The 16,902-nt window shown below is 37.2% G+C and overlaps 1 protein-coding gene across 1 annotated transcript in view; it reads right to left on the bottom strand.

Annotated features, from left to right (window-relative positions):
• PPP1R42 (protein phosphatase 1 regulatory subunit 42) overlaps positions 1–16,902 on the bottom strand; it is a 57,638-nt gene that overhangs the window by 27,720 nt on the left and 13,016 nt on the right. The window contains exons 6-8 of the mRNA XM_067553847.1: positions 9,384–9,501; positions 7,763–7,894; positions 3,220–3,388 (exon numbers count right to left, since the gene is read on the bottom strand). Coding sequence (XP_067409948.1) covers positions 3,220–3,388; positions 7,763–7,894; positions 9,384–9,501 — 419 coding nt within the window. The remainder of the gene's footprint in view (positions 1–3,219; positions 3,389–7,762; positions 7,895–9,383; positions 9,502–16,902) is intronic.

Genomic DNA, 16,902 nt, shown 5'->3' with positions numbered 1-16,902 from the left:
ATTGCAAACTCTACACTAAGCAGAAGAGCAAGGAATTTGTTGCTCAGGGAAACGAGCATGCACAGGAAGAGATGCCTGTCTCCTCTCTTCTTATAAAATGCAGAAGACCAAATGTTCCTCGTTCATCCACTGGAACAGTGGATGCGGACTTGCAAGAATGCACTTCTGAGCAGTTAAATGATTCCCAAAAAGAGGATACTGACATCAGGATAGTGTGTGATTAGAAAATCATTTGACAAAGCTAGTCATACTGGAATATAGCATCTCCACAGACCACAGTAAAAGCTTTCTGGTTACAGTAGGAAAGCTTGGAGTATGAAGATGAAGTATTGTGCAGGAGATGGGAAAAAACAATTGGCAATGGGAACAGGTATTAGCTGGTTGTACCAGATACAAGTCACTCTTCATTCAGGAGAAATGTAAAAAGCAGTTAAGCTCCTTTCTGGGGTAAGATGGCTGAAACAATACCAAGCCACCACCCAAAACAAGCCATAAGCAAGACCATTCAGAAATTGAGCTATATAGATGGAGGGGTTTCCTTGGGTATTATTTGAGGGAAATGTCTATGTGTCTGGTGGCAGAAGCACTGAGAAACAGCAAGAGAACAGGCAAAGAGAAGCAGCCAAAAAGCAAAACAAACAGCAAGAAAAGCATTTGAAACATGGCCTAGAAAGAAAGCAAAGAGAGGGAGGTTTTGAGGAGAGTGCTGGTTAGAAAGAGGCTTGGAAATGTGAGCACCAAAATTGCCTCCTGTTTGATTCCAATTGGGAAATAGGACTTTATATAAATTATTTGTAATTTATCAAGACTGCATCAAAAAATTCCTGACACTATCATCAATTTCTCCACCTAACAGAAAAACATTCCAATACCCTGAATATTGGCTCCACGCTCAGACAAAAAGATGTAACAGTGTACTAAACTATTACCATTAATTATTAATTATTATTATTTGCATTACCATTGCACCTAGGATCTCTAGTCACGGACCAGGACCTGATCGTGTTAAGTGCTGAGCAAAGACAGAACAATAAGACTGTCCCTGCCCCAGAGAGCTTACAATAACAAGAAATGAGAGAACAAGCAGGCTATAAGTAGCTCACAGACACAATAGATAACAACTGCACTTCCTTATACAGATACGTTGTCCTAGCGAGAGAAGGCGTTTGCATCCCCAATGATGCAATGATGAATCCCCCTTTTGTATGCAGTTCCACAGCTTGATGCCAGAGACACCAAAACCCAAGAGTGGGAATGCATAGAGGCCCATGGAGAAGAATTTTGTTTTATATGGAGTTTCTGTTCCTTATGAAATCGATATGTCCCCTTTACCTGGGTTTAAGAACAAACTGTCTATGATGATGCAAAGGCATCAGCTACCCCTATTGCTGATAAATGGTTGCTAAAGTAAACAGCAGTCCTTGTACATTATAAACAAGCCTGAATAATTTCCTAGACTCCTGTTTACTTGTAGCATGGGTCTCTCTGGAGAAGAGCTGGTGCAGGCATTGGTTAAAGGCAAGTAGGGAAAGTAGTTACTGCTGCATAAATACAACTAAAATTCTCTCTTCCCTAGAGGATCTGCCTGTTCACCCTTTTATTGCGAATAATAAGAGGACAGATAAATAAATGAAAGACTCTGTGTATGTTTCATCCAGGGTCTGTCCCTAACAGAGGTGTTGCTAATAAAGAGAAGTCCAAGGATAATGGAATTCAGAGTGTGTGGATAGAATTTGAAAGAATAAGCATCTATGGATGTAAGTAGCTGGTAAGAGTGATAATAGGAGGTGCCTCTCTAAATTTGGCAACTCAAAGCTACCCATTGAAGAATAATCTTCATATAGTTTTATTTTGTGAGAGTGTAAGTGTGCTGTTCATGGATCTTTTGTTTTTAATATTTTGCATTGCTATGTGTTTTCACTGGGAAAAAAAATCACATTTAATTTAACAATTGTGTGAAAATTTCATTTTCCTGCCAAACCAGAATATATCTATTGTCCCATGAAGGGCAAAAATTAAAACTACGTGACATATAATATCCCTTTAATCACCACTTAACCTCACCACATTTAAATATAAAAGCCTATTTTTAGTGAGAATATCCAATCAATAGAAAAATGACTGATGGAATGGGAAGTTGCAGATAATAATGAACGGGACAGTTTTAAATGTTGGTCAATCAAATTTCCAGTGGTGTTAATTAACTCTTTATTGGTTTTAAATTTGGAATTGAAGCACTATATTTAGTGAATGTGTTACGAAATACTACCTTTGTCTCTTGCAATTTTCAGCTATAATATTGCATAAATGAGGAACTGTTTTTTGACACATGGGGGTGACTACTGGTAGCATGGCTTATTTCAGTAATTACTGTGGATTGTGGATTTATACTTTTGCTTTTAAATGTTCGTAGAGTACCTAGGTGTCATGGTGTTGGATACAAAATACATCTCTGTATAATTAAAAAACTAAAAATAGTCAGTACTGAAATACAAACTATGACCATGAGTCTGAAAACACTTACTCATGTGAGCAAGTATTATTCCTGCAAGCAATTCCACTGAAGTCAGCAGGACTGTGCATATGAATAAGGAATGCATGTGTGAGTAAAGGTTGTAGGACTGGATTCTTTGAGATAAAGCCAAACTTATTTTAGCATTTAAAAAAAAATCTATGACAAACAGGTAGTAAGATTTTTTTTGACTACTCCAATGATCTACTTTGGTATTTTGCAGCATCAATATATATGTTAGCATAGCATACAGAAATATATTAATTAGAAGGAGTAGCCTACAATGATGAAGCAAAATGATTGTTTCTCTGCCTCCAGGTAATTGTGCAGTACTATATCAGTATTTATCTGTACAGTAAACAGCACATATGTTCCAAAAAGTTAAACTCTGTAGTATAATACTTTTGTGGAGGTAACATCCTCCAAATAAAATGTCTGACATTTTACTCAGCATTACTCATTACTGCTTGTACTTTTCTGGTTGGGTTTATAGCCAGTAGTTAAAATCTATTCTCAACTCTTCCCCCCCCCCCCAAAAAAAAAAAAAAAAAAAAAAAAAGACCAAATGAATATGACCAGATATAAAAGGATTCAAACTGATTTAGGGCTAATTTCTGCCCTCAGATACACATAGTTCCAACTACTTCAGTAAGAGCCGTACAAGTACATAGCGGAAATTGGACCCAAGATCTTATAGAGGAACATACCTGATTATTTTGCTAACATTAACATTACTTCCATCTTGGGATCTTTGCAGAGGTTCTCCTGTGTTATGTGGAGACCTAGGCAGCTCAGATAAAATAACGAATTTTGGTTTTCCTTTCCCAGAAGAACTGTAATAAACAGGAACAATGGGATGGCCTGTTCCAAAGTCATCTGCAGAAAACAAAGAATGAAGTATTAATTTAATATTTTAAGTCAAAGTATGACTACATTTAGCACGTTATTATATGCCGTGCAAGTTTTAATATATTTTGTTATATACAAATAATAAATTCAAGCTTTAAAGATAAGATACCACAAACTTGATTACTACTGAAAATGGAAAAGAGCATATGGAAAGCATTGTTTATGGAAAATACTGCAAATACTAGACACAAATAAAAAATAAATAAGAGCAACATTAAAACAGAATTTTATGGAAAAGTCAGGAGATTCTCTTTTGGCATGGCTAATAATATTTATCAGTACTGTAAATATTCAAGGCTGCAAAATTGTCAGTGCAAGCACACAATCTAGTCTTCTGCCTTTTAACATTAATGACAATGAAAAACACTAACAACATTTTGCTTGCCTGTCAAAACAGTTACCTGGATGAGTGAACAAGTAGAATTTTACAAGGCAAAATTCAAACACAAGTACTTGAGCCCTCCACTGAAATGCAGCCATTTTTAGGATTGAAAATAGCACCTGCTTAACATCATATTGCAACTTTGTTCAACAGTTTAGCAGAATAATTTTATCCAATTCAGACTGCAGAAGGAATGAAGGTAGGCAGAATGTAATTACCCAAATTGGTATTTTCCAGGATGCCAGGGTAAATACCTTAGTCTTGGGAAAAGTGCTATGGAATTTTAGATTACCACAAAGTGCCTAGCACTTAGACTATAAGTGCCTCATCCAAAAGACAACACCTCCAATTGCATAGTGCCTTCTAGCATCAAAGTTGTTTCAGAAGAACGAGCACTGGCCCAGTCAATTATCAGCATCACTTCTTTGAGGTTATGCATTAAAGTATTGATTCATAGACTCGTAGACTTTAAGGTCAGAAGGGACCATTATGATCATCTAGTCTGACCTCCTGCACAACACAGGCCACAGAACCTCACCCACCTACTCCTGTAATAGACCCCTAACCTATGACTGAGTTACTGAAGTCCCCAAATCATGGTTTAAAGACTTCAAAGTGCAGAGAATCAACCAGCAAGTGACCCGTGCCCCATGCTGCAAAGGAAGATGAAAAACACCCAGGGCCTCTGCCAATCTGCCCTGGGGGAAAATTCCTTCCCAATCCAAATATGGCCATCAGCTAAATCCTGAGCATGTGGGCAAGACTAATCAGCCAGACACCCGGAAAATAATTCTCTGTAGTAACTCAGAACTCACCCCATCTAACATCCTGTCACAGGCCATTGAGCATATTTACCATTAGTAGTCAAAGATTAGTTAATTGCCAAATTAGGCTGTCCCATCATACCATGCCCTTCATAAACTTATCAAGCTCAGTCTTGAAGCCAGCTAGGTTTTGATCAGACTCTGGCATGATTAAGCCTGATGTTCCAGGATTGAGTACTCTGCACCTCACATTGAACTTAATGGGAGGTAAGAGTGCTCAGCACCTCCTACGATCAGACCCTTATTTTGTGAGCTCGCATGAGATAGCAATTTGATATGGCATGACTATAGATCACAATAAGCCCTGTAGCTAAAATTACATATCAAAGCTTAAAAAGTAGCAATTGGAGATGACCTCCTGAGATCCCCTCCAGTCCTAATCTATGATTCTATGATGCTGACAAGTTTAAAGTAGAGGTGAGCCAGAATGAAATCTGAAGATCCAGACTGTCACGCAATATTGGGAAAGTCAAGATCAAAACAGGAGGAGGAATGACACCCTATGTCCAAAATGGCATTACTCATTTCCAAGTCACTGATAATGCAAAAGAAAATGATTTTAAAAGCTAATGGATCAATATCCTAACAGATAAAGCAAAAGATGGGTTTTTAGTTTATGTCTGCTATAGACCACCACCCTAATACTGCTGCCAGTACTAAAGCATCCTTGGAATGGCTACTTATTATAGATGACAATTTCCTACCTCAAAAACTGTTGCAGCCAACACTGGGGAATTTTATATTAGACCTCATCTTGATAGATAAAGAAAAAACTGATCATAGAACTAAAAATTAATGGTTACTTGATCATGACTATAATGTGCAAACAGAATTAAGTCACAACCAGTGATATATCCATGATGCTTTAAAAGGGCCAATTTCACAAAATTAAAACAATTAGGAGCCAAATCAGCTGGGAGGAAGAATGTAATCAGAAAAATGTGAATGACAATTGGTAATCGTTTAACAACACTTTACTAGATGCCCAAAAAGCCACAATCCCACAATTAAGGAAGAAGCTCATACTGTTTAAAAAAAAAGACCTGATTTAGAGGGGGAGTAAAGGCAGCTATAAAAATAATATATAACAAATGGAAGAAAGGGGAAATTGATAGTACTGAATATATTTCAGAAGCTAGGAATTGTAGAAAACTGATAAGGAAGCAAAGGGACACAAAGAGAAAACTATGGCCAGCAGAGTTAAAGCCAATAAGGAGGAGTTTAAGTATATTAGCAAAAAAAGAACTCTAACAATGGTATTGGTCCATGACTAGGTGGAAATGGTATGGATATAATACAGAATAGGCAGAAGTGTTCAATAAATATATCTGTTCTGTATTTGGGGAAAAAACAGATGATGTAATCATATAATATGATAACACTCTTTCCATTCCACTAGCATTTCAAGGGGATGTTAAAGAGCAGCTACTAAAGTTGAATATTTTAAAGTCAGCAGATCTAGATAACATCATCCAAGAGTTTTAAAAGAGCTGGCTGAGGTGCTCACTGGACCATCAATGTTAATTGTCAATAAGACTTGAAACACTGGGTAAGTTCCAGAAGACTGGAAGAAAGCTAATGTTATGTCAATATTTAAAAAGATTAAATGAGATGCCCCAACTAACCATAGGCCTGTCAGTCTGGGCAAGATAATCAATGCTGGGCAAGATAATGGATCAGCTGATACAGGACTCAATTAATGACGAATTAAAAGGGGGTAATATAATTAATGACGATCAACATGGATTTATGGAAAAAAGATCCTGTCAAACTAACTTGATATCTTTTTTTGATGAGAGATTACAAGTTTGGTTGATAAAGGAAATAATTTTGATGTAATATACTTTGACTTCTGTCTGGAAATTGACTTGATACCGCATGACATTTTGATTAAAAAACTAGAACGATATAAAATTAACATGGTACTCATTAAATGGATTAGAAGCTGGCTAAGTGATGGATCTCAAAATGTAATTGTAAGCAGGAATCATCATCAAATGGATATGTTTCTGGTGGAGTCTCGCAGGAATTGGTTCTTCGCCCTATGCTATTTAACATTTTTATTAACGACCTGGAAGAAAACATGAAATAATCACTGCTAAAGTTTGAAGATGACCCAAAAATTGGAAGAGTGGTAAATAATGAAGAAGATAGGTCACTGATAAAGAGGATCACTTAGTAAACTCTTCCTAAGCAAACAATATGTGTTTTAATATGGCTAACTGTACATTCATATATCTAGGAACAAAGAATTTAGGTCATACTCACACAATGTGGGGCTCTATCCATTGGGAAGCAGTGACTCTGAAAAAGATTCCGGGGTCATGGTAGACAATCAACTGAACATAAGCTTTCAGTATGATGCTGTGGCCAAAAGATCTAATGTAATCCTTGCATGCATAAACAGGGGAATCTCAAGTAAAAAGAGAGAGGTAATTTAACCTCTATATTTGGCACTGGTGTGACCGCTGCTGGAATAGCGTCCAGTTCTGGTGTCCACAGTTCAAAAGGAAGTTGATAAATTGGAGAGGGTTCAGAGAAAAGCCACAAAAATGATTAAAGGATTAGAAAACATGCCTTACACTACAGCGAAAGACTCAAGGAGCTCAATCTAGTTAGTTTAACAAAGAGGCTGTTAAGGTGTGACTTCATTGCAGTCTATTAGTACCTACACAGGGAACAAATATTTAATAAAGGGCTCTTCAATCTAGCACAGAAAGATATAACACAATACAATGGCTGGATGTTGAAGCCAGAAAAACTCAGACTGGAAATAAGGCATAGATTTTAAACAGTGAGTGTAATTAATTATTGGAACAATTTACCAAGGGTCGTGGAGGATTCTCCACACTGATACTGTTTAAATGTTGGATATTTTCTAAAAGATATACTGTATTAATTATTTTGGGGAAGTTCTATGGCCTGTGTTATAGAGGAGGTCAGACTGGAAGATCACAATGGTCCCTTCTGGCTTGGAATCTATGAATCTATTAATCAGATCTGAATCTCCTATGTTGGCCCAATCTCCAGCCTAAAGTTTGTTTCCAACATCTTTGCTATGAGGTAGGATTTTAGTGTTGTTATAATGTTGTAAATGTTCATATTGTAAATGAAGTAATTGATTAGTTTGCTTACAGAAATGTGGATAAGCTGCATGCTCATTTGTCATGCTCTCTTCCTTGCTTTTTTTCCTTGCAGCTTTGGATGCTTTCCAATTCATTAGGAATTGTCTTTCCATTTCTTTTATTTCTTTCCCATCAAGGGATTCTGAGGAAAAAAGAAAACACACACGCACTTTTCATAATAAAGTTAGCCAATTAAAAGGTGAAACCATGAAATATCTTATGTACACTAATATGTTTGCTTTTGTCAAAGATTGCTTACATTTAGTTTACTTTGTCAGAAAAGAGATCAAGTAATAGATTATATCTCGAAAATTCTTCATAAAGAAATGCGTTGCATGTGCAACATAGCAATCTTCAAAAGCATGGGAAAGAGACTATCAATTATTTTTATGGTTTGCAAGAAGAATGTTTGACATCCAAATTAAAATGTGACACTGATTGAGGAAGGATCTATAAAGAAAGCATGCATTTATGCAGGACATATACATTTATATGGGCATAAAGAAGTACACACTTAGTGCCAAAACCTGCCTGCCTTACTCATCAGATAGTCCCACTTATCTCTTGGAGCCACCTATGTGATGTAAGAAAGGAAGATTTGACCCTTTATCATAACTTCACTCAGGGCTGGTTCACACTTACTGCATGATTCGGCGGCAGTCGACGAGAGTTACACAAACTACGCAGAGTAGTTTGCGTAACTGACGTCGACGGCTCTGCTTCCCTTCTGCACATTGTTCTCACTGCGCTGAGCCAACTCCCGGCTCAGCGCTACACTACTTGAGGGGGTGGACTTACTCAGTCGATTTCCTGATCGATTGAGCAGGTCTCACTGACCGCTCAATCAATCAAGAAAGATCGATCTGGCGGCAGCGATTTTGCCGCTGTCAGTCTGAACATAGCCTCACTCTGTAGTGCAGTAGGACCCACAGTTCTAGCATGACTTGGCTCCATCCACATTTCCAAATTAAATACGTTATTTGACTACAACTTAGGCCTTGTCTACACTTAAAAATTAAATCAACTTAGCTCTGTCGCTCAGGGCTGCGAAAAATTTTGTAACCCGAGCGCTGTAGTTAGGTCGACCTAACTCCTGATATAGACATGGCTAGATCGATGGAAGAATTCTTCCGTTGACCTAACTACCACTCTTGGAGAGGTGAATTAACTGCATCAACAGAAAACCTCTTCTATCAATGTAAGAAGCATCAACATAAAAGGCATAGTTATGGCACCCAAACTACCTTAATTGTACCCTGCAGTAATGCTACAAGGGGAAAAAAATGAAAGACATCTTTAAAAATCAGTATCACCTAATTTGGAACACAAACACAGAAAAGCCATAATCATAATTGTATGGATATGCCATAGTGTCACTCCTTTTTAATAAGCTGTACTTTTGTAATAACAACACAAATAAGTTGAGTCATAATAAGCAACAGGGTTTTTTAGCTTATTAATCAATTTAAACTATATAACTTGTACAACAGCTTTTTTAATGTATATTAATTACATGGCATTAAGGTGGAAGACATTACATAGTTTCATAGGAGATTCACTGTAATTCAAAGATAGCTAACGTGCCAACTATTTTTTTTAAGTGGAAAGAGTTCTAACCATACTTTTTTTACCTAGTGTTTGTGACTGTATAATAAGCCTGTCCCTGTATTTTGGTTTGCGGCAAACAGGATTCCCTTTAAGATCCATTCTGCATAGTTTGGTCCATTTGTTCAATACAAACTCCAAATCCTGCAATTAACAGAAAAAAGCAAAACCAAGACTGTTTCTTTATCTTGAAACTGTAGATAACAGAGTTCAGTAATCATGCTGTTTGTTCGCTGAGACTGAAAATAATCTTCATCTGGATTTATGGGTGTAAAATTAAGTATGTATGTGTTTGTAGGACTGGGTCTTTGTATGACACTTCTTGAATGCAGCACAGTGTTTTTACATAATAAAAATAGTAAGGCAGTGACAGAAACATTTACAGTCAAATACAAAGTGAGTGATGGCAAGCTGACGTGCCAATCATCATCCATTGATTTTGATTCTTTATTTTTGACACTCCCCTCTAGAGTCAGGTTTTCACATCCCAAGACAATTGTCTAGTACTAGCTCCTATGATAAAAATCCTCAGCTAGCTGAGGCACTTCCAAAATGGGAGGAATCTGGTTATGGAAAGAAACCAGGAAGCAACAGCACTAAGTAGGACTGGTTCAGCCATACTATAACAGAAGGGGACTCCAGTCAAGAAGAGAGTGGGGAATGCAACAAACTATAGGTCTGATTTTTTCATCAAGTTATTAGGTTACTAGTCCCATGGTTTTGCTTTGCTTGTTCTGGACTTGCTAAGAACAACATTCATTACCCTAGAACTGTAAGATGTTGTCAAACTTTTTAAATGGTAAATGCTCAATCCTGGCTCTGATGTTGTCTAATCAGATTTCCCTACATTCTGAACCTATTCTTGCAAAAGTTCTGGCTGGCATCAGAAGTTTCTTTTGGTTGATTTTGCTGTGTCTCTGGAAAGCCAAATAGAGCAGAAACTTTATCTGAATAAGTCTATCCATCTCCACCTAGTACTTAGCTTATTTTCATGCAGGAAAAACTAATTGCTGAAGAGGTATTTTTGGAGGGGTTAAAGATTTTCTAACTCAGAGTACCATTGATCAGTAATGACAGGAAAACTCAGAACGATGTTGCTACTTGAGAATTCTACCCTGAAAACCAGTGTTTTATGGACATGCATAAAATTTGGTCTATCTTGATCGTGCTTCTCTTGTGGGAGAGCATGGTGCTTGCTATTGGATTAGTTGGTAAGACCACTGAATAGGGTCTTGATACCAGGCAACAAAAGTGTTAGCACTTGGCAGCTGAACACAAGAAAGATCCTCTTTTTAGGATATAATAATGCAACTTGCAGACAATTGCCTTTGTGATCATACTTTAAAATGCCAGACACTGAAGAAAAGCCAGCCAAGAAGACAGTACTGTAAGTAACGTATGCGTATGTTTTTACATCACACTTACATAGAAGGATAAGATATACAGCCTTTTGTATCATAAACAGTGCTTGAAAAATATAATTCCACCTGTCCAGGCTTCAGAAATTCATAGGAGTGTGGAAATTTCATGCAAAAATTGATTAAAAAGTAACTAAAATCTGGCAAATCACGATGGAAAAATATAAATTACACAAGACATAGTAACTCCTCTACATATCTGTGGGTGGCCAGTTACATTCTTGGCCCAAATAATGAAACTTTTTAAATGTACCTTTCTGCAGTCTGGGTTTCTGTCTAGTTAATCAAGGGCAATGTGACCTAGATCAAACTTTTTTCTGTCTTTTAACTTCAATATATTAAAGGTAACAAGATTTGAAAGCTATTCACAGATGCTTAGTAAGTTGCTTCCTTCCATTCACAGAGTCTACTTTCTGAAATACACATGGTCCAAAAATTCCTTCCAATGTTACTCTGAATATGAATCCATATAGTATTTGGCTATTTAGAGCATTTGAGAGGGGATCCTAAAGGCTATGTATGAGAGTAAGAAAAGGGATGGATAATACTAGAACTGATATACCATAGTTGTAATAACGTCTACTGAATGAGGATCAGCATTTAATAAACTAGAAAATTTGGAAAGTTTCCATGGCTTGATAGCAAAAGTCAAATATTTGCTATCCAAGTTCATTGTTCCTCCTTCAAATCCAGACAGCAAAATTAATAACGTGCCCCTATCATCTACTCTGTCTCTGAGAGTAGAGGGGACTTAAATCCAGCCTGGGGGATGCAGAAGGGGAGAGTACTGTCTCTGCTGCATCTTTCCACTCTCCTCCCAATCTGGTGAAAGCCCCTCCATTGATGCACTATGGGGTTTAGGATCCATGGGTAGAGAACAGGGACAAAAGAAATGGTAGCATGACACTCTTCCTCAACAAAAGCCCATCAGATTTTTACAGGTAAGTTAATGCTGACACCTACTTCTCCACTCCATAGTTTGGAACTCTTTAAGGGCAGATCTGGTGTAGTGGCCTGTAGGAAACGCATGGGAGAAGCCGTGCTGATAGAGTGAGTGCTGAAGGAAGCCCGAGAGGGGACAGCTGCAGTGTGGAGACACAGAACCTTCTTCTTGTGGTACTTCCCTGCACCATGTGGAAACAATCCACCTAGGGGAACGGTGTTAGCTCCTTAACATTAATTACAAAATAAGACTCTACCAGCATCTGTCTGCATAATACTATGATAAAATGCACTGTTTAGTAGATTCAGTGTATGCCTCCCTTTCCCTCCCAAAAAACATTAAATAACTTTAGGAAAAACTGTATTTTTGCCTGGGATAATTTACAAAGAAGATATTTAGCCAGTATAGTAGTTTATTATTTTGTTCTTATCTGGGCAATCAGCCACTGTCTTGAAAAATATTTAATAAGATTATTAGATTTCACTTAAAAATTAATTCAATTAATATAGGTTTTTAGAATACAAAACTGTATATTACTTAAAACCATAAAATGTATACAGCTAAACTTTGATGAATGTACACAAAGAACCCTGTAGATTTTCATGAACAGTTACTCACTTGATAAATGACCCAGAACATATTCACTCTAGTCAGTGTATGTTTATCTAAGAACACACTAATCCTGTGCTGAAATATGATTAGCCTTTCGATATGCTCTAGTTGTTCATTGCCTTCCTGTCTCTAATAAAGTGCTTTCACTTTCCAGCTTTCAATAAGCTGTACTAAAGGGACCAAACACTTTTCTGGGCAGCCTCTGGTTGATAAATGATCATGTCATGCTATTACTTTGAGGTCTGCTACAAAATACTGAAGAGCAAATTATATTCCACATACAGGAGGTACGAGTGCCTCAGTAGGCTGCTGTAGTACTGGCAATAACCTTCTTCACAATTAATGATGGTCATTTAAGAACCAGTATTTGACCACTGTGCTCCAATTTTTATTGGAAATGTCTAGCTCAGCTGCCCTAACTACATCTACAGACAGCAATTTGTCACCATTCTGACTACCTGTCATAATCTATTTGAGAAAAATCTATATTTTTCTCTTGTTCCTGACTGAATAGTGAAGTGAATGAATTCATCTTTTTTGATATCTTCTTGTCATAATCAATACTGGCCAGAGGTTGAATAAATTAAAGACTCTGAAAATACAGATGGTTTTATATAGGTCTTTTTAGCTGTATTTTCTATATCAAACAACATTTACATAGACATTAGGTCATATTCTTCTCAAAATAAAGATTTGCATATTTCGGTTTTTATAAAACCAACAGAAATATTTCCAGCACGTTGTAAAATTCTAATTGAAACAGGTTTTTTTAAAAGCAAATAAACATCCCCTTTGGTATTTGCACCCCCATATAACAAAACAGCATCCTGGTTGTGTGTGTGTGAACCTGACTAGAAACAAAAGTGAAATTGGCTAATCTACTTTCATTGTCCAGACATAGAGAAATGAAAAAGCAAACAAGCAAGGGAAAATTTTAAAAAATATTTCATTTGGAAGAATCCCACGTGTTATTGATAACTTAGATAAAAAGAGCTTTTTAAAAATATGGTTACCTCTTAACAGTGCTGCTAATGTTAATAAAAGGCATGTTAAGCACACATCAACTTATAACTGAATCAATTTTTTTTAAAAATCTGTAAGTAGTTTCATGTACTGTACATGAACCTGGCTTCCTCCTGCTATTTTTTGTGGTTTTAGAACAACATTTTCTTATTCTTAAAAATATTCTTCTTTTCCCTATTGCTGTGTCAGAACACTCACAAAAACAAAAATGGAAACTGAATATTAGCTCACTAAACTTAGGAAAGGGAAAAACTGTCAAATCAAGTAAACAAACAAATATAAAGAAAGTATTCTTTAATTTCCTTCAGTTATAGGAATATTAGATATTACTTTATAACAGTACGTAGAAAATGTTCAGGCAGAAATGTGATTTTTAAATCAAAGTTCTTCCTTAGATTTTAGCTTGTCTGTTGCTTTTCTTTTCAGTTTCTTGGAATTAGTGTATAGCAATTTATGGTATTACAACAATAAAGTTGGTTGGCAAGAATTAAAGAAAATTATCTAAAGTCTTTCTGTTAAATCCCCTTCATTGCAGTTCAAATCACATTTGATTATCCGAACCACGCTTATCTGAAACAGGGTCATGTCCCCTGATGTCTATTAATTAAACTGAAAATTCCCTTAATTGTCCAAAATCTCAAGTATATTAATATATTGGGCTTAATCCTCAAATACGCTGAGCTCATGCTCAGCACAGGTGTAGGGTGGGTTTATTATGCTGCCATAACAAAACTGAATTAAAATTTTATGTTCAAAGAAAAAGATAATTGATATAGTTTTACTGGACAAACCTCATTAAAAAAGTGAAAAGCATATACAGGAGGTGGTTCGTGTCCCCTGATTCAGTTATGCCTTTCACGCTTTCTTCTTCTGCAAAGACTAATATTCCATTCCCACTGCTATTTCCATCTCCTCCACAGACTACTTCATGTTCTCACTGTTTATTCAACCTGCACAATCCTTGATGTCTTTCTAACTACCTCTCCTCTTCTCTGTCTGCCATTTCTCACCTTCTGCCCTCTCTCCTCTGCCCACACTTATTAGTATTTCCAACTTTTGCCCAAAGCATCTAACAGTATCTGATTTTCTTAGCTGCTCTTTTTGCTGCTTCCCTCCCCTGCATAGTGGGAGAGTACAACTTTAATTTGCCATCCACACCTTTGAACCTTGTTGTGACTTGATTTAAATTATAAATATACAGTAAAGACTTTAAATCTACTTTCCTTTTAATTTTTTGTTGTTGAAGAAACAGTGAAAAAATGCCAGTGAAAAGAGAACTGTCACTGCTGAGACTTTCCATAACAAAAGCTCTGTTGTGACAAGAAGCTAATAATGACACATTGATTTAGCAGGAATACTGCAATATATAGTAATTATTCTCATGTAGTCTTATTCTACAGAGATAACTGAGGCAGAAAAGTTAAGTGACTTGCTTGAGGCCACATAGGGGAGTAATTTCAAAGGCAGTATTAGAACCCAGCAGTTGCTTGTTTTCACTTCAGTTCTGGATCACTAACACAATATTTCCACTGTTTTCTATCTTCAATATTTTCTAATCCAAAGAGTCATGGTTCCAACATCTGTGTCTTTCTAACTAATTTAACACATCCAGCCAGGCTACACAAAAAATCTTTTCCCACTAAGTCATAGAGAGGAAAATAATGGTGATGACATAAATGTAAAAGAACTGTCCCAAACTGTGGTCTTCTCATATAAAAGCTCTGATGTAACTGGGAGGCCATTTTGTTATAGTATAGAAAAAATGACAACCTTAACATTTTTATATATATATTTTAAATTGCAGCGATTTAGAAGGAATTTGTCCATAATGATGATGGTATGTTTTTAAAAAATGTAAACCACCAAGGATCTGAACTTAAAATAGCTACTGTACATGCTTAGGTGTTTGATTTTTTGGCTGATTTCTTACAAATGTATTTGGAAGAACTTTCATTTTGATGCTGACCATGAACAGAGCAGTTCTGTGTAACTGGAGAGTTCCTTGATGATTTTATAATCAGGACATCTATGGAATCTAATCTGCTGTAAATCTCTAGTGATGTAGTGAACACCCTGATGTTACATATACGCTCTATTTTCTTTGGGTAAGAAATCTGACTTTACATCTGACAGCTGTTTTAGAATTGATTGGACTCTTTTTTGAAAACAGCATTTTTCCTTGGAAAGGAAAATTTGTGATTCAGTTCCTGAATATCACAACCTGGTGGTTAGTCTCTCAACCATAACTGGACAGGCAAAGCAAGGCCCTACACTCAGATTGCTTAGTTTTGTGTGAATAATAATATTACACAAAAAGGCAAAATATATATACAGAATTGAATAATCTAGGTTTGGCTTGCTTTTCCTCTTTTTCTCTTTTCTCAATTACTGAATCAGAGAGAAGTCAGACATCATTCTCAGAATGAAGCTAACAGTGGATTATTTATTTAGATGGGAAAATATTCCTTTAAGAGAATTGGAATTGTTGCCTTTAGTATTTAGTGCAGTTTAAAAACCCCAACCCGCAATTTCAGAAGAAAACTAACTTTTGCTGTAAAAGTCCATGGCCTAAGTAAAATGGATTAAACCTAATCATTCAATGTACTTCTGTAGTCATTAAGGCCTGGTCTACACTACAAACGTAGGTCGACGGAAGCCGCCTTATGTCAACCTAATAACATATGCATCTATATTACCAGATCCCTTCTGCTGACCTAACTTGCCTGTTACGTCGACTTAATTACTCCACCTCTGCGAGAAGCATGGCGCTTAATTCAATGTTGATGGGTCAACAGAGAAGCAGTGTAGATGCAGCATTGTATAAATTGACTGAATTGGCCTCCAGGAGGTGTCCCACAATGCTCTGCTGTAACCATTTTCAACTCCTCTGCACAGGAGCCAGGTACACAGGAAACAGCCCCTCCCCTGTTAAAGCTCCAGGAACTTTTGAATTCCCATTTCTATTTGATCAGCATGGAGAGCTCGCCAGCCCAGCTGATCATGGTGACTCACCGCCCCAAACACGCTCCAGCCTGGAGTATACAGGAGGTGGTGGATCTTATTGGTCTGTGAGGAGAAGAGTCTGTGCAGGCACAACTCTGAACTAGCCAGAGAAACATTGACATCTATGAAAAGATCACACGGGATATGGGGAAAAAGGACTACATCTGGGACACGCAGCAGTGCTGCATGAAAATCAAAGAATTTCGGCAGGTGTAGCAGAAGGCAAGGGAGGCAAACAGTCGTTCTGGTTCTGCACCACAGACATGCCGCTTCTACAATGAGCTGCATGTGTTCTCAGCAGAAACCCTACTACTACCCACAAAAGCAGCGGGGTTACCTCACAGAGTCAGAGTCCCGGGCCACCTTAGGCAACAATGAGGGGGAAGTTTTGGACGAGGAAGAAGAGAAGAATGGGAGACGGGAGTGGGGGATCCATTCTCCCTGAGAGCCAGGAGCTATTTTTAACCCCAGAGTAGTCCAGCCAGTCGCTGGACAGCATTGTAGCCAAGCATGATGCTGGGAAAGGCACCTCTGGTGAGTATGCAA

Source organism: Emydura macquarii, unplaced genomic scaffold (genome assembly GCF_026122565.2).
Source record: "Emydura macquarii macquarii isolate MOO-44397 ecotype Brisbane River unplaced genomic scaffold, CSIRO-AGI_Emac_v2 contig_1477, whole genome shotgun sequence".
In the NCBI taxonomy this organism is placed as follows: domain Eukaryota; kingdom Metazoa; phylum Chordata; order Testudines; family Chelidae; genus Emydura; species Emydura macquarii.
This window is presented reverse-complemented; position numbering and strand designations above follow the sequence as displayed.